The sequence below is a fragment of the Nylanderia fulva genome, unplaced genomic scaffold, assembly GCF_048542155.1.
Source record: "Nylanderia fulva isolate GAGA-0341 unplaced genomic scaffold, ASM4854215v1 Scaffold240, whole genome shotgun sequence".
In the NCBI taxonomy this organism is placed as follows: Eukaryota; Metazoa; Arthropoda; class Insecta; order Hymenoptera; family Formicidae; genus Nylanderia; species Nylanderia fulva.
Genome location: NW_028190305.1, coordinates 131,583 through 154,131, shown reverse-complemented (window position 1 = coordinate 154,131; position 22,549 = coordinate 131,583). Strand labels below are relative to the sequence as shown.

General features: G+C 45.8%; 3 protein-coding genes across 3 annotated transcripts; 2 read left to right on the top strand and 1 right to left on the bottom strand.

The window, feature by feature from the left end:
• Window positions 1-10,470: 10,470 nt before the first annotated feature.
• LOC114941945 (uncharacterized) lies at window positions 10,471-11,142 on the bottom strand. The gene is made up of 2 exons (XM_029317146.1): window positions 10,638-11,142; window positions 10,471-10,562 (listed from the first exon to the last, which is right to left on the bottom strand). Exons 1-2 carry the CDS (start codon window positions 11,140-11,142, stop codon window positions 10,471-10,473), a joined length of 597 nt encoding a protein of 198 aa, XP_029172979.1.
• Window positions 11,143-12,443: 1,301 nt separating this feature from the next.
• On the top strand, window positions 12,444-13,016 carry LOC114941946 (uncharacterized). Its single transcript, XM_029317147.1, has one exon. It carries the CDS (start codon window positions 12,444-12,446, stop codon window positions 13,014-13,016), a length of 573 nt encoding a protein of 190 aa, XP_029172980.1.
• Window positions 13,017-13,080: 64 nt separating this feature from the next.
• LOC114941948 (uncharacterized) lies at window positions 13,081-14,808 on the top strand. Its single transcript, XM_085483313.1, has 2 exons — window positions 13,081-13,175; window positions 13,260-14,808. The coding sequence occupies exons 1-2, from the start codon at window positions 13,081-13,083 to the stop codon at window positions 14,806-14,808; spliced, it is 1,644 nt and encodes a 547-aa protein (XP_085339439.1).
• Window positions 14,809-22,549: the final 7,741 nt, after the last annotated feature.

The window sequence follows — 22,549 nt, the reverse complement described above, 5'->3', positions numbered from 1 at the left end:
GTCCGAGATACTTAACTTCTCTCTTAAAGAATTCACACTTCTTTGGGTTCACTTTAAGATTCGCATTTTACAATCGTACAAAGACCTTCTTTAAATTTTCTATCATTTCTTCGAAAGTCTTTCCAAAAATAATTATATCGTCTAAATACACGAAACAACTTTTTGAAATTAATCCTTTTAAAACTTTTTCCATTAAACGCTCAAAAGTTGCAGGGGCATTGCAAAGACCGAAAGGCATTACAGTAAATTGCCATAAACCATTTCCTACCGAAAAAGCAGTTTTTTTAGCGATCTTTAGAATCTAATCTTACCTGCCAATACCCACTTTTTAGATCAAGGGTACAAAACCACGAATTCCCCGCTAAACAATCCAAAATGTTGTCAATCCTTGGAAGCGGATAAGAATCTTTTACAGTGACGGCATTTAATTTACGGTAGTCCACACAAAACCTTATTGTACCGTTCTTCTTTTTGACCATTACAGCCGGGGAAATCCAAGGGCTGTTTGATTCCTCAATCACTTTTTGAACTTTCATATCCTCTAAAATTTTATTAACCTCAGATTGAAGATAAAGGGGAATTCGGCGAGGTATCTGTTTAATGGGGTGAGCATCACATAGTTTTATGTTATGACTTAAAATATTACAATTGCCAGCAACAATATTCTCAGAAAACACAGATTGAAATTCTTGTAAAAATTCAGAGAAAATATTTTTTTGAGAAATATTTATTTTGGAACAACTTTGTTCAAAAACCTGATAAAGAAAGCTGGGAAGCTGAGTAGAGCAATTCTCTATTCGAGAACAAATTAGCTCGCTCTCTTCCATCTTGCCTCTCGTCAAACCGAGGGCGTTCTCAAAAAGCCCGTCTAATATGCCGGTTTTGGAAAGAAAATCCTCCTCAAGAATGCATTCATCACTAATATCGGCCACATAAAATGGCATTTCGAAACAAAATTTTCGTACACGCACTTCCGCAAAAACACGAGAAATTACTGGCACTCTCTCTCCAGTAGAATATTTAAGAGTTTGCTCAACCTTTTCTTTTTATAATGAATGTGCTAATTTTTTACTCAACACTGACACATCCGAGCCTGTATCTATCTTAAAAATACAAAATTTATTATTCAAAAGTCTGCTCACGCAGTTTTGTTTATATGTGCCCGTGCCTATCCTTCTAAGGCGACACACACAAAGCGGGGACCGAGCTTCAACTGTCGATCCGGTTTCGATTATTTCGACAGTGCTCAGTTTTCCGCTTTTAAAGTCGGACATTCCGAGCGGAAATGCCCAGTCGCTCCGCATTGCCAACACTCTTTTTTATTTTGTCCCTCATTTCTTTCTTTAAAGTTTCCCTTAAATCTTTTATTTCTTTCAAATTTTTGATACTTATTTTGTTTATCTCCTTCTTTTATTTGCTCCGAATTTTTCGAAATTTCTTTTTGATTTGAACGATAAATTTGCGACGTTTCCTCCCGTCTTCCCGAGAAACTACTTTTATTTATGAATCTGAGGGCTTTCGCTCGTTCGATCGCTATCCTTAACGATGTTACCCCTTCTATTTGAAGAGAGCGTTTCACAAATCCGTCATTTAATGCAGCAAGAAATTGTGAATACGCGATTTTATCACGCACTTCATGAGTGCATTCCGGATATGCTTTTCGTGACAGACGTTCTAAATCTGTGCCTAATGTTGCATAGTCTTCTCCCGGAAGTTGTTTCCGATTTGAGAATTGCAAATAATAATTCTGTGTAAATTCGCTCTCTCCAAATTGTAATTCTAATTTTTCTTTTAGTTCTTCAAACGTGGGAGATTCGATATCGTCTGTGTATGAATCTAATAAAGAACGCACTTTTCCGCGTAAACACGATGCCAAAACCACCGCTTTTTCGGACTCATCCCAACGATTTGCGCGTGCGATTAATGAAAATTGCGAAAGAAAATCTTGCAACGGTGCCGTTCCGTCATACGTATCCGTTTTGATTTTTATATTAAGTCGCGCTCGATCTCCGCTCGCGTTTCTTAGCTGATTCGTTTGCATAGAATTTCTTTCCCGAGAAGCGCTATTATGAGAGTTACTTAGCTGCGGAACTGTTGTGAGTCGCTCCTCAAGGCGTCTGACGACCGAATCGCGCTCCCTAAGCTGAGCCTCCATTTTGTTGCGGAATCGTCGTTGTTCCTGCTGCTTCTGTCGACGCTCCTCGCGTAACTGTTGCAACTCCGATAAGAGAGTCTGCACAGGATCCTCTGAAGACGTCGTCTCCGTAGAAGACTCCGTCGCTGTTACTTTTGAGCGGGTCCTCACCGGAGAATGTACGGTCGCCATTTTGTCGGACACTTTTTTTTTTTTTTTTTTTTTTTAATGTCCCAGAATCACTCGATTTTACTTTTTTTGAAACCGCTCGCCGTCGTCTGATTTATCCGATCCCGGAACCGCTTCGTTGTCGATTCTATCCCGGACGAGCCCCCAAAATGTTGCGTCCTTGGGACGCCTCTCGCTCAGTCATTCACACACAGTCACTCTCACTCGCGCGCGAAATAAAGACACTCGCGTAATAAGGAAATAAATTTTAATATAAAGACCCAATACACGACATCAATGAAATATAACAAATAGTGCATTCGTAATGCAAAGAAGCTCCGGTCTCGGAAAACGTCCGCACGATGCGACCGCTAGACCAAATCTATCTAATGGCGTCGGAAAACATTCAAACGTTGGTTGTCTATAAACAACCCTCCTAGCAATGATGTTCAGGGGATGATAGTAAAGTGAAGTTGCACAGGGGATGCAAATCCAGGGACGTAACAATATATATAAAATTTATTAAATATTAAAAATATATTTTTTACACATGAAATGTTTTTTTATTTAAATAATCACGATTTTAAATGTGATATAATAGGGTGTTCAAAAATTTTTAATTAAATTTTATTAAAGAAAATTACTTGAAATGTTTTACATTAAGAATTTAAAAGCTCCTTATTCTCTTGTAGAAATTTATCACTACGCCAATTAATCACTTATTTCGAGTATTTAAAATACTATAATATACAGTAATTTAAGTATTCGAAATAAAAGTGATTAAGTACTCGAAATAAGTGATAAATTAGCGTTACTAGTAATAAATTTCTATGAGGGTTAAAATAAAGTATAAGAGATAAATAGGCTATATGTAAGCCGTATGCAAAATGTGAGATGTAAGACGCATTATATTGAAATTTAATTTTTTGATATAACTTTCAAAAATGTACACGAGGTACAAAAAATTTGCTTGGACATTTGTAAGACTTAAAATACGGATTAATTCTCAATTCTATTAATTAAATTTCGATATAACACACCTTACATCCGCGCACGGTTCACATATAGCTCATTTATTTCTTAGTGCAATTTTTAAGTTTTTTATTTTTTACAAAGTTCATCTTTTTACGTTATCAAATATTTTTAGTACATGTTTTCAAGAATTTTATATTTTTACTTACCACAGTTTCTTATCTAAATGTAAAATCTTTTATCGCAGTTTATAAAAAATTGAAACAATTTACAATTTTATGATATGATATTATTATTATTACAATTTTTATATATATGCACATTAGTCAAATATCGTGATTTATTTTACATTATTATTATCTATTTTAATAAAAAAAAACACTTGCAACAATCAAAAATAAACCGCCTGCCGCAAACGGAAAATGCCGAGAAAGCACGTAATTTCCGCGAATTTCGTGATTTTTTTGAAAATTTTAACAAAATTGTAGATTTTTCAAATCATTGTACAAGTATAATTCACAATAATAATTTTCAGTAACTACAATAAAAAATGGTATACTGAAAATCGCAAGCAAAAATGCAATGGAATAAAGTCTGTGATAAAATTAAATGGCAATAGAAAATTAATAATTTTCAAATAGAAAAATTTTGAAATTACCGAGGATTTACAAATAATAAAGTAAAAATATTAAATAATCCATGTTTTCGAATTTTGCTCGCGGAGAGGATCTTTAAAACAAGATTTTTAGAAGAGAGGACCTTTAAAATATAAAAAGGCGAAAACGTTGGAAAAATTAAAGCGCGCGTTTAAACAGATAAACGCAATGAAATAGATACGCAATTGTTTTTACTCATCGCTGTAAGCTCACAAGCTTCTGACGTTCTCGAGTGACCACGTCGCGACCATGTCACAGAACGAATTCCCATTGTGCTTTCGTTTGCGATTTTCAATATCTTACGATTTTTTTTGTTATTATTGAAAAATATTGTGACGTGTGTGTGTGTGCAGTGATCCGATTTTACGAATCTACATTTTTTAACGAAATTGTAGTTTCGATAAAATCACAAGATTCGTGGAAATTCGCGGAGATAGTGTGCTTTGTCGGCGTTTTCTGTTCGCGGCCGGCGATTTGTTTTCGATTCTTGCAGGTATTTTTCGTGGATCAAAATGGATAACAATAATGTGAAGAAAATGACGATATTCGACAGATGTGCATACAAAGACTGTAATAATATTAAATCAGACAACTGTAAATTGTTCCGTTTTCCACGGAAGACTGATGAAAGATTTGACATTTGGATAAGAAACTGTGGTAAGTAAAAATACAAAATTTTTCTCTTCTTCTTTTATGTTTTATTGGCCTTTGCTGTCCTAAAATTAGAAGTCTTATCTTGTCGATTATTGATCTTTAATTAATAAAATTCTTGAAAATATATAAAATATTTGACGACGCTTTGTAATATTTTTTTATTCTTGTAATTTAGAGAAATTTTTATGTTTGTTATAAAACTTAAAGAAAGATGCATGTTTGATCAGTGCTATTAGCACAGCGGGATAGCACAAAAATAATGCAGAGATCCCCTAGATTCAAAATTTGAGTTGTCATAATTATTTTTGTTTTTTAAATTAAAAAAATTATTATTATTTTGCATATCATGTTATATGCATTATTTGTAGAAATAAATATTCAACATATATTTATTGTTAGATATATACGCATAATCTCCTCATATATTTAAAATACATACAATAATCATAACATAAATAAATTATTTTTAGAAAAAAATTTTTTATGTTTTTATTATTTGTATCAACCGGTGCAATGTAATTAAAAAATAAACAAAAACATTTTTATGTCTTACTTCTTTATTTATTTTATTTTTTAATTATTTATTATATCTTTAAAAAGTAAAAATATTTTTAAAAATATTTTTCTGCAAAAATATTATCTTTATATTACAATTATTTTATGTATTTTACATATGTAAGGAAATATATGCGTATCTAACAATAAATATATGCCGAATATTTATTTCTACGTAACAAATAATACATATTACATGACATATAAAATAATTAAATTTTTTTTAAATTAAAAAAAAATCATGACAACTCAGTCTTGAACCTAGGATCCCTAAATTACTATTCTTGTGCTCTGCCGCTGCGCTAACGGCACTGCTTGAACATGTGTCTTTCTTTAGGTCTTATAACAAACATGAAATTTTTTTTAAATATCAAGTATAAAAAGATATTACTTACAAGCGTATTGGATGAAAAACTCGATCACGAATCAATTCATTGAACAAATTTAATTACGCATTATGTAAACTGTAGAATTATTTAAACAGGTAATGAAAAGTTACATAAGTGGTCCCCGGCATCAATATAAAAGGCGGGATTATGTGCAGCCCACTTTAATAAAGAAGATTTTATAAGCTGTACGAAATTACATATTAGAAAAAACCCCTTACCATGGGCTTCAAAGGATATTGAGATTCCAGAGCTTGTCGAAAATAAAACTGAAAAGATTACAGAAGAAAGCAGAACAAATGAAAATATACTAGAAAATGTTAAATCAGAAAATAAAGACTGCATTCTAATGGAAGTCGAAACGCATACCGATTTTGAAGTAAACGTAGAAGAAGCAGAACATAATACAAATCAAGTAGCCACAATAAAAATCCCCTAAGAGATGTTATCCTTCCGGAAAAGAACTTTTCTGCAATTTCGGAGATGACTTCGCAGACGATGAGTGGTTTAATAATGAAAATCTTCCATTATTTTTGGATATAACTTCTTTCTTCTATTTTTCCCCCTTGCCTTCTCTTTTCTTCTACCCCTCTTTTTTCTCTAACCTCTCTAACCTCTGCTTCCCCTTCCCCTTCCTCCTTCTATTCCCCTTTCTTCTCTAACCTCTGTTTCTCCTCTTTCCATCATCGACCTAATTCTCTTTTCCTCTCTTGTCAAATCCTCTTCAATTCCTATTTCCCATTTCGTCCACATCATTCTCCCATTCTCCAATAGCTCCCTCTTATCTTCTTCATTCTCCATCTCTACCATTACTATCATTTTCCCATCATCCCCCCTCACCTCCCATGACCCTGCTATACCTGCTTTTCTATCCAGCACCATCTCTGTCATCCTCTCCAGCAGTATCCTCCTCTCCTCCTGGTCTTCTCCATCCAGTTCTCTCCATGCAATATTTTTTCACCTCCTCCATCTTCTTTCCATCTCCTCCGCTCTTCTTTCTATTTTCTCCTTCTTCTCTCTCTCCTCTCTCTCTCTATTCCTTCTCACTTCTCTTTCCTTCATTTTTCTCCCCATTTCTTCTCCTCTTTTCCATTTATTCTCCTCTTCACTTCTCCTGTCTTTCCTTTCTTCTTCCTCCATCCTTTTTCTCTCCACCTCCTTCTTTTTATCTCTTCCTTTTCTCCGCTCTGCCTTTCCTCCTGTCTTTCCTTTTTTTCTTTCTTCTCCGTTCTCCCATTTCCTTCCTCTTTCCTTTTCTTCTGTTCCTCTCCCTCTTCAGCTCCCCAGGCTCCTTCTTTTTCCTCTTCCTCTTTCCTCTTCTTTTCTTTTCCTTCCATCATTCTCCCTCTACTCCCTTCTCCCTCTCATCTCTCTTTTTCTCTTCTTCCTTCACTATTTTCCACCAGTCTTCTCCTCTTTCTTCTAGCTTTTTCTGTTCTTTCAATCTTCTTCCTTTCCCATTTCCTTCCCTCTTTTGCATTCCTCCTTTGTTCCTCTCTTCCATTTCCTCCTCTGTTCACCCCCCCTTTTTTTTGACGCTGGGGAAACCGTCATGGTACCGCGCACCTCCGGGTAGAGGTGCGGGTTATGTGGGACTCCTTGTTCCCCTTGATCGAGCCACGAATGGTTCGACCAGGGGGCCCAAGACCTACCGCACTAAAACCCCAGCGGATGTCCTTCCCGTGGCGTTGGATGGGGAGTGCCCCATCAGCCTTACGGCCGAGACACCTCCCCGGCCGCACAGTCAATGACTGTGCGGTTTCGTCGCGGTTGCGGCACGGGGTGACATTGCCCCCATGCCGCGCCCTCCCAAAAAGTTTGAGGGGCGGAGCCATGGCTCGAGAAATCCCGCTCGAGCCATCGCTCCTCGCCTCCTCAGTGGATGCAGCCCCCGGATCCCCTAGAGGGTGATCCAGTTCGGCGTTCCACAAGGGGAGCCTCTCACCAGGGGGCCTCTCTCCTTCAGAGAGAGAAGGAGGTGGAGAGAAAAAGGATGGAGGAAGAAGAAAGGAAAGACAGGAGAAGTGAAGAGGAGAATAAATGGAAAAGAGGAGAAGAAATGGGGAGAAAAATGAAGGAAAGAGAAGTGAGAAGGAATAGAGAGAAAGAGGAGAGAGAGAAGAAGGAGAAAATAGAAAGAAGAGCGGAGGAGATGGAAAGAAGATGGAGGAGGTGAAAAAATATTGCATGGAGAGAACTGGATGGAGAAGACCAGGAGGAAAGGAGGATACTGCTGGAGAGGATGACAGAGATGGTGCTGGATAGAAAAGCAGGTATAGCAGGGTCATGGGAGGTGATTGACTCCTCTCCTTCAGAGAGAGGCCCCCTCCGTGGACGGCGTTGCCCTCCCACCGGTGCCTTATGGCTCCCGGTGAGAGGGCCCCACACGTCACGTCTCCGTCCTTGAGGGGGGCCCAGGCGGGAGGGCGATGACCGCCCGCCAGGGACACGTGGCCCCCCTCGCCCCCCCTCCCCCAGTTGCGACCCCCTCCGCTCCCGTGGGAGTCAGGATCCGGCCGCAACCAGAGGGGTTTCCTTTTGGGAGGACGAGCGCCTACTCCGCGCCTAAGCGCGGGAAGCACGATTGCCCCCCCTCTCGAGAGGCTGCCGGGGGGAAAAGTGCGGGCTTACGCCCTCACGCCCCCCCCCCCCCGACACCCTCATCCGGCGTCAACCGTCGACGCCGGTATGTGGTGGGCCCCTCTCCTCCGGTTCCCGCCGCCGCGAGCAGCCATGCCCATGGGCACAACTGCCGACGACGGGGAAAAAGGAGGCACGCTCCCGTTCCCCGCCGATAGTGCGGTCAGGCACCGCGGTCCTCCGAGTCGGTGCCTGGCCAGCCGTCGGAAGTCCACACAAAGTGGACATCTCAGGCCGGACAGGCACCTCACCGCCTTGTGGCCAGGGGAGCCGCAGCGGTAGCAACGGCTGCCCCTGTCTACCGCCGAGGTGCACCGGCGCCATGTATGACCAGCATGCAGACACCGGTAGCACCTCGCCTCCTTCATCACGTTGGCGACAGTCGCCCTGTCGCCAACTCTCCCTTTGCTGCCCTCGCCGGCAGTCTCCCTCCTTCTCTCGCTCTCCCCTCCTCCTCTTTTCCTCCTTTTCACAACCCTCGCCCATTCCCCCGTAGTCCCCCCTCCGTCCTCCCCCGTCTCCGTTCGTCCGTCCGTCCGTCTCCGTCGCCGTCGTCCTCATCTCAATCTTCGTCTCATCCCCCAGAGCCCTTCGAGCCACCCCTGTCGGACCAGACACTCCCTCCATGAGGCGCCTCTCGATCAGCTTCAGCCGGTCCGAGTTGGCCGCCAGTCTCGAGGACATGTCCTCAAGCCTGGCCACCAACTCCCCCGGCAAAGGAGCCACCTTCAAAGGCGCCTCAGTTACCTCCTCTGTTTCGGTCCACTGGTCCTGGACCATCGTCCCCTCCGTTTGGGTCCCCTGATGCATGCCGCCCCCACCACGCGTGTCATTTTCCTTCCCAAGTCGGTCCCACTTGCGACGCGTGAGCTCGGCTACAGTCTGCAGCAGGTGGTACGCCCCATCCCAACTCTGTTCCCCCCTGGATCTCCTCTTCTATCTTATCCCTTTCTGCCGCCTTGTCTCTTTTTACTTCTTTCTCCTTACACTCTTTCACCCTCACCCACCTCACTATCTCCTCCACCATCATTTCCACTCTGTCCATCTTTCTCTTCAGCTTCTTCAATTTTTCTTTGCACCCGCCTGCTCTGCTCCCCTTCATTCTTCTTTTTCATTCACTTTCTCCTTCATCTTCCTGAATTGCACTTTTCTCCTTTCTCTTCCTTTCTTCGGCCCATCTGTCCCTTCCTCTCTCTTCTTTATACCTAACCACCTTTTCTCTCCTCTTCGTCCTTTCCTATCTTTTTCCTTCCTCTTTTGTCGTTTCCTCTTTTCCTCTCCTCTCCCTCTTTTTACTCTTCACTTCTCACTTCTCCTTCCTTCAGCCTTCCTCACTTCTGCCTTTTGTTTAATCCTTACACTTTTACCTTTCTTTATTCTCACCATGTGCGTACTTGCGTATCATGCGTGACAATGCGCACGCAACTTCCTTCCTCTTACGTGTTCTTCCTGCTTTTTTTTATTGGGCAAAAAGTAAGCCTTGGTCATGTGACCATACAGCTGTGGTACAGAGATTTAATACAAAGATTGTAATACAGAGATTTATCCTATCATCTAGAGGTATAATCTACTATAGTATAAAGAAATAAAGTAGTTCGTATTCTGATTTTTTTTAGACTAGAACATAATAGCATAGAATACACGCTTACAGTTACTCAAACTATATAACGCTTAAAACGATAGTTTATTAGATTACAAAATAAAATAATTAAAGCTTATCTTAACTTAACGGCTGACTGGGAACCAATATATTCTTAAACCAATAAATAAAAAATAAAAATAATAAATAAACTAATAAAATGCAATTTAACTCGACCAGAAACTGGCTAAATCGAAGTTTAACATATCTAGGCTTAAGATTAAGAATCTTAAGCATATGACTTGACAATATAATTTGCTTTCGAATTAGAAATAGGCTAAAAAAAACCGCTAAAGTATATATATCACCACTTACATAGGATCGCTCTGTACAGGTTTATGAAATGCATCTTAAACGGGTTAAACTCAAATAACCGGATCAAACTAATAACTTCTAAAATAAAAATTTTAAGTAACCTTAACACTGGTGATAGACTACCGCCCTATAAGAGCTTGCTAATATCTATAAATACATATATATTTTTTTTTTCTTTTTCCCTTTTTTTCTACTTTATTTTTATTTATAATCGTTAAAATACACCTATTTAGCAATAGAAATATCGAACCAAGAAAAGAGGACATTGTGTTACTTAAACATATTTATATTTTCATTTTTATTTTTTGTATGAATGAACTCACCGCAAACACAAGTTTTGCATCTATTGTACTAAGCAGAGACCTGATTGAAAACGTTAGTACTGCTATCACCCCCGATAATCGCTTTATTAACAGAGACCTTTGCTTTTCGAAGCGACCGCACTGCCAAAAAACATGATCTCCGTAGATTCCGTTAAGTCACAATAATTGCAATTCGGAGAGAGTACAATGTCGAACCTGTGAAGACTTTCAGCGAAGTGTGATCACATCTCAGTCTGCAAATGGAGACCACACTCTCCCGCGAAATGTTGAAATCCTGAAACCAGGGAACTCTATTTGATGTAAGACAGTTTTTCATATACCATATTGCTTTACATTTCCCTGTATCCTTGCACCATGTGAAAAAAAGATCAAACAATTCATCCTTCCATTTTGAACTAAAATCTCTGATTGAGGTGTTGATATAATAATCCCTCCCTTGCTTCGGAGCTTCTTTAGCTGCCTTGTCTGCCATTTCATTTCTATTAATCCCACAATGACTAGGAATCCATACTAGCCTAATATGACCACCATTCTCATTAAACTCCTTGATACTGTGTTTAATTTTGAATATTAGGTGCGAGATTCTATTTTGCAGACTGATATTACTTAGCGCCGTTAAAACTGATTTTGAGTCCGAAAAAATAGTAACGTTTCTAATTTGAAGTTCTTTCATTTTATTAATGGCTTCTAAAATAGCCATTGCCTCTAGAGAGAAAATGGATGCATATGAATGAGTTCTGTATCTACAACTGTTTAAAATTGTAACAAAGCCGTCGAAAATATTATTCTGGTTCCGAGTCGAAGCCACGGACTCAAGGCTCGACCGACGATCGGCTTTGTTTAGCATCTCGAGCGGACATCGACAGGTCAACCGAACAGCGAATCGCGATTCGCCGCGCGCGTGTCACGCGCCTATTTCATGAAAAGCTCGTGATTCCGAGTCTGTTGTCTACCCCGAGTTTAAAAAGGGAAATCAGTTAGCCCAGAGATACTGCCGAGAGCACCCGTCGGTATAGCTGCATACTTATAAAGCATTCGCGATCTACTGTCTTTCTTTGTGAACTTGAACAAATTTAAACTCACATAAACAATTATCAGCCTTATTTGTCAGACTTTTTTGTTTAATCCTGAAATCTTTCAACCGGCAAAAAGAAGAAAAAAAAATAAAATTTTCTTTATGTTTCGAGAAAACGATCGAAGGTTCTTGAACATATTGAATGATCCTTCGAGCCGGATATTCTTTAATCGGATCATACAGATAATCAAAATACGCGAGATATTCGCGTTGTGAGACGGAAAAGGTGAACATTGGCAGTGAGACGTCGGACTGTGACTCCTCGTTTTACAATCGAGTGAGTGCAGAAGAAGAGAAGGAAAGTCAAAGACAGTGTCGCGTTCGCTATCAATCGGGGTTTTCTCTCTGGGCTCTCTCACTCTGCTTGAGCGACAAATGGAGTTAATTTTCCCGTCGTGGAGTTAACTTTAACGAACATTACCGCGGGAGTCAAAATGTTGAACTTCGCGTCTTATTCGCGAGTTAATTTACAAGGTTCATCTCGGTGATCTGGTGGTGGAAACAATTCGTGAACTCAAAGTCAAAATTACATCGTGTTTCGCGGAACGAAGTAAAGTATTCCACGAAGGTGTTGCCGTCGGCGTCGATAACACGCTCGGAACATCATACACAGTGCTAACCGAGATTGGTCGCGACGATTAAAAAGGAATCGTCGCGAGTTCGTCGCCGTCGGCGTGGCAATTGAACGTCATGGCGTTAGTTCTTCAGGCATAGGAGAAATCCACTTGTCGATAAAAAATCATCCGCGGAAGGGTTGCCGTCGGCGCAGCTGTAACGCTCCCCGGCATATCCCGTGTATTCTTAAGCGACATCACAGTGTCGCGATTCGACCGCAAGTCGTCGCGAATTCGTTACCGTCGGCGCCGTGCTCACGCGCCCGGTACCTTCGATCAAGTAAATATTAACGGCTCATTAACGAAGAAATAATGGCCGAATTAAGAAATTTGCTCATCTCGCAAGTTGAAATCATCGACTCGATAAAGCGAGTCTTCGTTAACTTCAAGAAATTAGCGAAAGCTAATGTTACATTAGCAAAGACGCAGGGGCGTCTTGCAACTCTGGAAACGCTTTGGACTTCCTGTCGAGGACTACACGTCAAGCTGCTGCAGGTCACAACTTTGGAGGTGCAGAAGACTGTCTCGTATTTTCTGAATGGAGACTTTCTGAGCGCCGAGGAGTACCACGACACGGCGGACCTTCTTCGCGATACGATAAGTCGACTCTCAATTAATCAATCTCCGTCGTTAGAAAACAGTACTGATTCTTCTATTCGCGAGGGCGTTTATAATCACAATTTTCAGTTGCCACGGATCTTACTTCCGAAGTTTTCGGGCAAGTTCTCCGAATGGGAGAGCTTTAAAAATACTTTCGAGTCTCTTGTCGCGAGTAATGATTTTCTCGCGAACACGCAGAAATTTTATTACCTCAAAACGAGCGTCGTCGGTGACGCTGCCTCGATTATTAGTAATTTAAAGATTTCCGACGCTAATTATGATTGACGAGTATGACGATCAACTTACGTTGATCCATACTCACATTCACGCCTTCATGTGCCTAACGACAATGAAGGCGGAAAACGTCGCGGAAATGCGAAAGTTGAGAGATACCGTGTCCGCATCTCTTGCGGCTCTCACTAATCTAAAGCGGCCGGTGCGCGAGTGGGATGACATTCTCGTCTACGTCATCTCTCAAAAATTTAGTTCGAAAACAAGGAGCGGATGAAATTTAAAAATTTCATCAAGTCGCGAGCTTCCTTCATACAAGGATATCCACGAATTCCTCACGCTTCGAATACGAGGTCTGTCGGACTTCTCCGACAATCCTAAAGTAATCGTCAATTCTAAGAGTGACAAAACGCAGTCCTCCGTTCATAATCTTTCTGCGATTAAGTGCATTTGCTGTTCCGGCAGTCATTCAGTTACGAAGTGCGAGGAATTTCGTCGGAAAAACGCGACACTGCGGCATACAATCGCGCGACAGAATCGAGTCTGCTTCAATTGTTTGCGAGCCGGACATTTCACGCCGAAATGCTCGAGCAAAATTCGATGCGCTCATTGTCAACGCTTTCATAACACATTGTTACACCCTGAGAATGATCAAAATCAGGACATAGCGGAAAATTCCCGTTTATCGAATTCGAGCGTTAATGCGTCTACTACCACGAGTAAGACTGTCGTAGTCGGCGACGCCGCCGTCGCCAGCGTGCAAACTATCAAACCTCCGAATACCACGATGCCCACCGTTCTTCTCGCGACCGCGTGGGTTGACATACACATTTCTGAAGAAAGATGTTTCAAGGTTCGCGCTTTATTAGATCAAGGGTCTAATTTTAGCTTTATTTCCGAAGCATTGAGTCAAACGCTTCGCACTAAACGACAGAGGACCGATCTTCAAATAAAAGGTTTCGGGGAGAAATATACCGGTTCTGCGCGATCGAGAGTTTCACTAAATTTGACGCCGTGCGAAAAATTGAATCCTGTTTTTCCGGTCACTGCGTATGTATTCCCGCGAATAACTTCGTACGCCGCGTCGCGAATTCGGCCTATAGAATCGTGGCCTCATTTACAGGGCCTTTTACTAGCGGATCCGGATCCATCTAGTCGACATCAGATTCATATGCTGATCGGCGCGGACGTGTACGGTTCGCTCTTGTTGCGCGACCTGAGACAGGGCCCTCATGGAGCGCCCACTGCCCAATCGACCGTGTTCGGTTGGATAATCTCTGGACCGACCGGAAGTAAAGAAACTACTTCACAAAAAGTAGCTGTTTTGAATTGCGTATCCGTGCTAGATGTGGACTCTCTTCTCCAGAAATTCTGGGAGGACAAAGAGATTCTCACGCCGACTCCCCTCACGGAGGAGGAGGAAAAATGCGAATCTCATTTCGCTCAAACGCACAGTCGTGATCCTGACGGTCGTTATGTCGTGAGATTACCCTTCAAAAATACTTTGCCGATCGATATCGGGGAATCTCTTTCCATAGCGCGTACATTGTACGGTCGTCTGGAAAATAAATTGAATTCGAAATCCGACCTCTGTTCGCTATACAGAGACTTTCTTACAGAGTACGAGGCACTTGGACATATGACTCGCGTTTGCGAGTCAGAACCCACTGAGAATATACCGATTTATATTCCCCATCATCCAGTAATGAGAGAGGATAGTTGCACCACAAAGCTTCGAGTCGTATTTAACGCGTCGTGTAAAACACGGAATGGCGCGTCACTTAACGACCACTTGCTCATCGGGCCAAAGTTGCAGCAGGATCTCCCTGCCGTCTTATCGCGTTGACGTGTATGGCGCTTGGTTTATACGGCAGACATCGCCAAGATGTTTCGGCAGATACGCGTGCATCCGCGGGACGTCGATTACCAAAGAATCCTGTGGCGTCCGACGGATGACGCCCGCTTACTCACTTTCGCCTTCTTACAATGACGTATGGTTTAGTGTCGGCATCTTATCTGTCGATGCGCGTGCTTCGACAGCTCGCGCTTGATGAGGGTGCAAAATTTCCTGCCGCGGTACCGATCGTCAATGATTCCATTTACGTGGACGACGCATTGTTCGGAGCAAACGATATCGATTCGTTAATAAATACGCGAACTCAGCTCGTTGAGCTAATGAGGCGCGGAGATTTTTTACTTCGTAAATAGGCTTCGAACTGTAGCGAGCTTCTTGACGATTTGTCCAGCGAGCAATCGGACGTTACCGATCACCTCATCCTAAAAGACAAATCGTTGAAAATACTCGGATTATCATGGCTCCCTACGGAAGACTCCTTTCGTCTCACTGTGAAATTTAATTTTCCTATCGCGTTAACTAAGCGTTCAATCCTTTTTTTTTTAGTGACGCTGGGGAAACCGTCATGGTACCGCGCACCTCCGGGTAGAGGTGCGGGTTATGTGGGAATCCTTGTTCCCCTTGAACGAGCCACGAATGGTTCGACCAGGGGGCCCAAGGCCTACCTCACTAAAACCCCAGCGGGTGTCCTGCTCGGGCGTTGGATAGGGGACGGCGAGGATGCTGGTATCCCATGCCGTCTCGCCGCCCCCGCCAAGCCGTCTCCGGGGAGCTGCCTCGGTCTTACGGCCGAGACCCCTTCCTGACCGTACAGTCAATGATTGTGCGGTTCCCTCGCGGTTGCGGCGCGGGGCGACACCGGCCCCACGCCGCGCCTTCCCAAAAAGTTTGGGGGGCGGGGCCATGGCTCGAGAACTCCCGCTCGAGCCATCGCCCCCCGCCCCCCCCCCGGTGGTCGCGACCCCCGGACCCCCTAAGGGTGATCCGATTCGGCGTTTTACCGGGGGAGCCCTCACCAGGGGGTTCCTCTCTGAAAGAGGGAAACCCCCTCCGTGGACGACGTTGCCCTCCCACCGGTGCCTTATGGCTCCCGGTAAGAGGGCCCCGCACGTCACGTCTCCGTCCTTGAGGAGGGCCCAGGCGCCCCCAGCGGACGGGCGATGCCTACCCGCCAGGGACACGTGGCCCCCCCTCGGTCCCCCCGGCTGCGGCTTCCTCCGCTTCCTTGAGAGTTAGGATTTGGCCGCAGCCAAGGGGATTTCCCGTTCGGGGACGCGGCCGCGCCTACCCCGCCTAAGCGAGGCGACGCACCCGCGCCCCCGAATTCCCGTGAGATCCTCGGGGGGGGGGAAGCCCAGGGACTTAAGTGTTCCCAGCCCCCCCCCCCGGAGACCTCATCCCGCATCTATATCTGACGCGGGTATGTGCAAAGCGAACCCCTCCCCTGATCCATGCCGCCACAAACGAGCAAGCTTGTCGACGGCGAGAAAAGAGAGGGCCCGTTCCCGCCTCCCATGACTTCGTCTCCTCTCCTCCTCTTTCTGAGGTTGTACCCCCCCCCCCCCAATTCCCACCGCCATCGGCAGGCAAGCCCGCCGACGGCGGGGGCGGAGAAGGCACACCTTTTCCCTTCATATCTCCTCTTTTTCTCCTTCCACTGGGAGCGCGCCCCCCCCCTCCCCCGATCCCCGACACCACAAACGGGCAAGCCCGCCGATGCCGGGGAAAGAGGGGGCACGTTCCCGCCCTCCGTCTCTCCCTCTCTCTCTCTCTCCCTCTCAGCCTCCTCCTTCTGCAGCATAACTTTGCTGCAGAAGGAGGAGAACGCCCTCTATGCTTCCTCATTTTCCGTCATTGCCCCCACTATTGAGGGCAATGACAGATTCCCTCCTACTACAGCCACGAGCTCCACTCTCTCGCCCGCCCAGGCAACACAATCCAGTGTGTGCTGGGCGGTGTCGCGCTCGTGGCCGCAGTGATGACACCGCGTTGTGCGCTCTTTCCCTATCCTATTCAGGTACTCAACGAAACAGCCATGTCCGGTGAGTACCTGTGTCATATGAAAGAACACCCCTTCTTTGGCCCTGTCTAGCCAGCTTTCTAGACAGGGTATAGCCTCGACGGTGCGCTATCCTGGCAGCCTTGGATCTGCAAGGCTGTCCTTCCATCTTTGGATCAGCGCCCGCCGAGAGTGGACCCTCACTGTACGCCGGAGTCTCTCCGTCACTATGATGCCCGCCCGCTGATAATCACGCGTACACGTGTAAACTTCCGCGTACATGCGGGCGAGCATCTCCACAGGGGGTACTCCAGAGAGCACCCCCACTGCCGCCCAACTCAATGTACAGTAGCCCCGACAGATCCTGTTGGCTACCCGCCTCTGTACTTGCCTTAGTGCATTTCTTGAGCCGCGGGCAGCCTCCAAGCATTCCGCCCATACCGGGGCCCCGTACAGGAGCATGGCGTGTATCGTTCCGGCGTACAACTTCCTAACACTCCCGCCGGGTCTCTTAAGATTGGGCAGCAGATGCTGTAGCGCCATTGCTGCCCTCTCTACTTTGGGGGATATGCGGCGGAAGTGCTCCCGGAAGGTCCACTTGCTATCGAGGTGGAGGCCTAGGTATTTTAAGCAGGCCCCCACCTCTACTGGGGTGTCCTCCACTCTGATGTGGACTCTTGGTGGCGCTCCATGAGAGCCATCGTGTAAAAAAATGGCCTCAGTTTTTTGGGGCGTCACCTTGAGTCCCATCCGTTTTACAAAGCGCACAACGCGGTTGACTGCGATGTTCGTCCGAGCGGTCGCGTCCTCCCACGAGTTCCCCCCGACTATCACCAGTGTGTCGTCTGCGTAACACACCGTGTGGCAGTCAGGGGGGAGGGCTTGCCGAAGAACGGCGTCATATGCGAGATTCCATAGAAGGGGTCCAAGCACTGACCCCTGCGGAACCCCGCACGTCATTTGACGCCTTTGTTCCTCGGCATTACTGTTGGTATAGGCCAATCGCCTGTCCCGGAAATAGTCCGCCAGGATTGACACCAGATACTGGGGGACCCTGTGATAAGCCAGGGTCGCCCCAATCCGGTGCCATAGCAGGGTGTTGAAGGCGTTCGATATATCTAATGACACAGCCATCAACACCCCGCCTTCCTCCGTTACGGCCCCCGAGATCGAACGAACCCGACGAATTGCGTCTATTGTGGATCGTCCAACCCGGAAGCCGTATTGTTCCCGGTTCAGATTCGGACCTTTCCGGGACAAGTGGTAGACGAGGCGGTCTACTATGATCCTCTCAAGGATCTTACCCGCCTCGTCTATTAGGCAAATTGGCCTATACGCCGAGGGCATATCTCTTGGCTTGCCCTCTTTAGGAAGGAGGACTATTTTGGCCTTCTTCCATTCTCGTGGGAAACGGCTCATGCGGAAGCATTCGTTGTACATCCTCCGCATGGGCCTCGCCAGACCCCGATAGGCGAGAACCCATATCTTTCCGTGGACGCCATCAGGACCGGGAGCTTTTCCGGACTTAATCTTCCTGATGGCGCCACGAAGCTCTCCTTCCGTGACCCCCATGGCCTTCTCGTCCCACTCCCATTCCCGCTCCGGAATTGGGTCATCATGATCCTCCTCCCGCGGGAACAGGGTGTCTACGACTTGGCCGACAAATTGGGAGTCTAAGGACTCCGTGATTGGGGCGCCTCCGCTTCTTAGCTTCTTTAGAACTATACGATAGGGGCGCCCCCACGGGTCTTTGTTCAGGGAGGAGAGCAACTCCTCCCAGGCTCTCGCCTTTGCCCTCCTTATCAGGACGCATAGGTCATCTCGCTTTTCTTTGTAGATGTCCCACGCGTCCTGATATCCCTCGGGGTCCAACCGCTCTAACTTCCTTCTCTTATAGGCTCTTCTTCTGGCGTGGTCGGAGGCTCGCCTTGCTTCGGCGATTTCCTCCAACCACGCCAGAAAAAGAGCCTATAAGAAAAGAAAGTTTGAGCGGTTGGACCCCGAGGAATATCAGGACGCGTGGGACATCTACAAAGAAAAGCGAGATGACCTACGCGTCCTGATAAGGAGGGCAGTAAGCCTTTCGGGGGACTTCCGTTTTATTTTGGGCATGGCTGCATCACAGGCATCATTTACTGTCTTGAGCAGCCATGCCCTTTCTTTTTCCAGGTCCTCCCTACTTTCCCCTCCTCGTACCATCAGGGCCGCTTCGACTGCAGCCAGAAACGCGTCCTGGTCCAACTTCTTGAGGGCCCATCTCCGAGAGACAGTTTCTCTCTCTTGGCGGCGCTCAATCACTTCACGGGGGAAGGCACCGACGGAGAACTCTATGTATCTATGATCAGAAATAGTTTCCGTCTCCGCCAGTATCCTCCCAACCGCTCACCAACCTTGAGGCAGAGGGAGTAATCCATGTCAAATCTACGATTGACTCCCCCTGCCTCCTAACACATGTGGCCTTCCTCCCCCTATTACAGGGGAGAGAACCACCTCGCGCCGCCTAGTCTAGAACTTGTCCACCCCGCCAGTCGTCGCGTGGGGACCCCCAAGCACCTGACTTGGCGTTGAAGTCCCCCGCGACGACTATTGGGGCGGGGTGATATTCCGCCAGCTGTCTCTCTATGGCGTGTAGTCTCCCGCAAAAGTCCCCTCTACTGAGACTCGGCGGAAGGTACACGCCAATGACGATGATGGACCCCCATCTGACCGTGACCGTACCCTCTCCCGATTTTAAAGGTTCCATTGGGAGAGAGTTTGACGCTCCTCTGTGGGTGATCGCAGCCAAGCCGTCCGTACTGCTTGCCCCGTTGTTGTCTGGAACACGGTGCGGCTCAGCTACGATTCCCAGGCCGTAGTCTCTCTCCGCCATATTTTGGACGAAGAGATCCTGGGCCGGCCCTGAATGATTTAGGTTTGCTTGTAGTACTTTATAAGCCATTTCTTTCTTTTTTCTCCTCCATAGGTCCTACCTCCATAGCGGCAGGATCTCCCTCATTTAGTTTTAGTTGGAGGCGCGTCTTTTTGGCGCCTCCTTCTGGAAGTTTCTCCTCCTCTCTCTTCTTCCCCCTTGTGCGTGGAGGCCTTTGGTCTTTTGGGGCCTCCACTATATTGTTAAAATCAATAAGGGGGGAGCTTCTTGGGAGGGGGGATAGTTTATCACTTTATTAAGTAGGACTCCTCTCCTTCCCTTTTGCACCGGCATGCACGATTTACTTCCCGCTCTATGTTTGGTGGGAAGTCCTTTGTCTGCGCATACCGGACAGTTTACTTCTGCCACGCAGTTTTTGGCTGCGTGGCCCTCATTTCCGCAGCGGTAACATTTACCGCTACGGTCCTTCTTGTTTGGGCACCGCGCGCGCACGTGTCCCCTTCCAAGCATTTATATCACTGGAGGGGTCTGGCATCTAACATTTCGGCGCGCACCAGTGCCCAACCTATCTGTATTTTGGCCGTGCCCATTATACTATTTGCTGCTTTCAGCGGGCAACGGATCCAGACGATTCCCATTCTACCTGGGGTTTTCCTTACTCCCCCAGGTGGATCTCCTCTTCCTCGCAATTCCCTACTGTGGCTATTGCTTTAATTACTTCGGAGGCTCTGATGGACTCATCGAGCCCCCGAAGTCTCATCTCTGCCATCTTGATTGGGCGTTGGACTTTGACGCCCGTTTTGCCTTTCAAGGCCTCCCTCATTCCGAGGGCAAATCTATCCGCTTTCTCATGTCCATTTGCCCCCGGTATCTCAAAAATGTACGATCCCGTTGCTCCTCTTTTGATCGTTGCGCCTTCCATATTAAGGCCTTGCGCTTCCATCTTCTGCCGTGCCTCCCGGAGGTTTTTCTCATACGTTCCGGGAGGGCACGTCAGTGTGATTGCTGCCGTCCTGAGTTCCCTCCTTTTCTTCTTCTTTTTGGCTGGCTCTTGGCCAGTCATTTTTGTTTGGGGAGGGTTTATGTTTGTAGTTGCGCTCACTCTGCCTCCCTTTATCCTCGTATTTGCAGCCACAGTCTCTATCACAGCTGCTGTTACTGCTCTCGCTTTTTTCTCTCTTCTGGAGACTACTTCACTCCAGGGAGCGGCGACCCTCTCGTTTAAGGATTTTGGGACTTGTCCTTGTGGCGCTCCTCCTTTCTTCCCTGCACCCTGAGGTATCAACTTTTTTCCGGGTTGCTGTTGTAAGGGTAAAACTGTTGTATTACCCTTTACCGCCTCCTTTGATTTGGGTCCGGAGATCCTTGCTGTTGCCGGGCGCGAGGGCGGATTTAACGTAGTGGCGGGCCTTATTCTAACCGCCTTTCTTACGACCTCCACTCCCTTGACTATCGGCTTGGCAGCTGTTCTCTCCTCCTGTGCCGGATTTTCTAATCTGATTGTTCCCACCTTTGCCATTTTTTGTGGTTTGGGCTGTTGCTGTTGTTGTTGTTGCTGCTCCTTGACTCCTTTTTTGGCTCTGAGGGTCTCGCCATATGTGGGTACTGGGCATCCCAATCTTTTGTCGAGCTCCCTCACTACTACACCTTCGATCATAGCCACCATGCCCATGAATTTCTCTTTCTCTCTGACTTCCTTTTCTTCTCTTTTATCTTGTGGAATAATGTATTCTGCATTTCCTCTTTTGACGTACATTGTTCCGTGAGTCTTGGGGGGAAGTCTTTCCCCTTTCCCTTTCAGTAAAGTAGGATTTTTCTTATATTAGAGGATGGGTGGATATTCCTCGTCTTCATCATTCACTTCCATCCTTTCCACGTTTTGATCCTTTCCTTCCTTCCTTTTTAATCCTGAGGTGCCCGAGGTCTCCCCATCGTATGGTGGAGGTGAGACCCCCCGCATCTCGATATCTTTGATCAGGGAGGCTTCCCCGCCCACGGGTGGAAGTGAGGTTTCCCTGATTATTTCCCTTTCTTGGGTTGATGGGAACCCCCCGCTTTTGAGTAGAAGCGGGGCCCCATCAATCCGTTTTCTTGCCCTGGTGCTTATTCCTTCTCTATTTGCGTTAAGCGGTCTTTCTCTTTCATCATCATCTGATGTGTCCGGATTGAACTTTGGACGGATTTTCTTTCTATTGGCCCGTTTTAGTTCCCTCTCCAGTTGCTGCTTTTCCAGCATTAACTGATGTACTTGATGACGTAGTTCCTTTAGTTGTCTCTCTACTGGAGCCTCTGTCGGGTTCTGAGCCCTTAGAGCTAACGTTGTTGCAGCCGCACACATGTCTGCGGCTGCATCTTTGGCTTGCCTAATCAGTGAGCCTTTCATTTTCCTGAACGCAACGGCTACTTTATAAATTGCCGTTGCTTTCTCTGAGGTGATTGCTTCCAGGTCAGGGATTGTCATCTTATAATATTCCTCTTCTTTTTCCCTTATCCTCTTGAGGAAGTCATAATATGACTTCCCTGGGTGAGGTTCTTGTAAAGGGTCCAAGATCTGTTCCAGGCACGCTTCCTGCTCTTCTTGTTTCGCAATTTTTGCAGCCTTTACTTTTTCGAAATCACCGGTAGTTATTGGCCGGCCTCTTCTTCTGGGTGCAGGTACCGGTGGTAGAGCCTGTCCCTCCTCTGTTTCGCTAATACCCTCTTGTTCCTGTACCGGTATATTTGTCTTGGTACAAAGAGCAGGGAATTCTTTCTTGTCGAGAATGTTTTTTGCTGTAGGCCTTTCTGTGTTGCCTTCCCCTTCGTTTGGTAGGTTGTCTGTATCCTCAGTGTCCGTTCCTATTACTGATTCCACCATCCTCGTC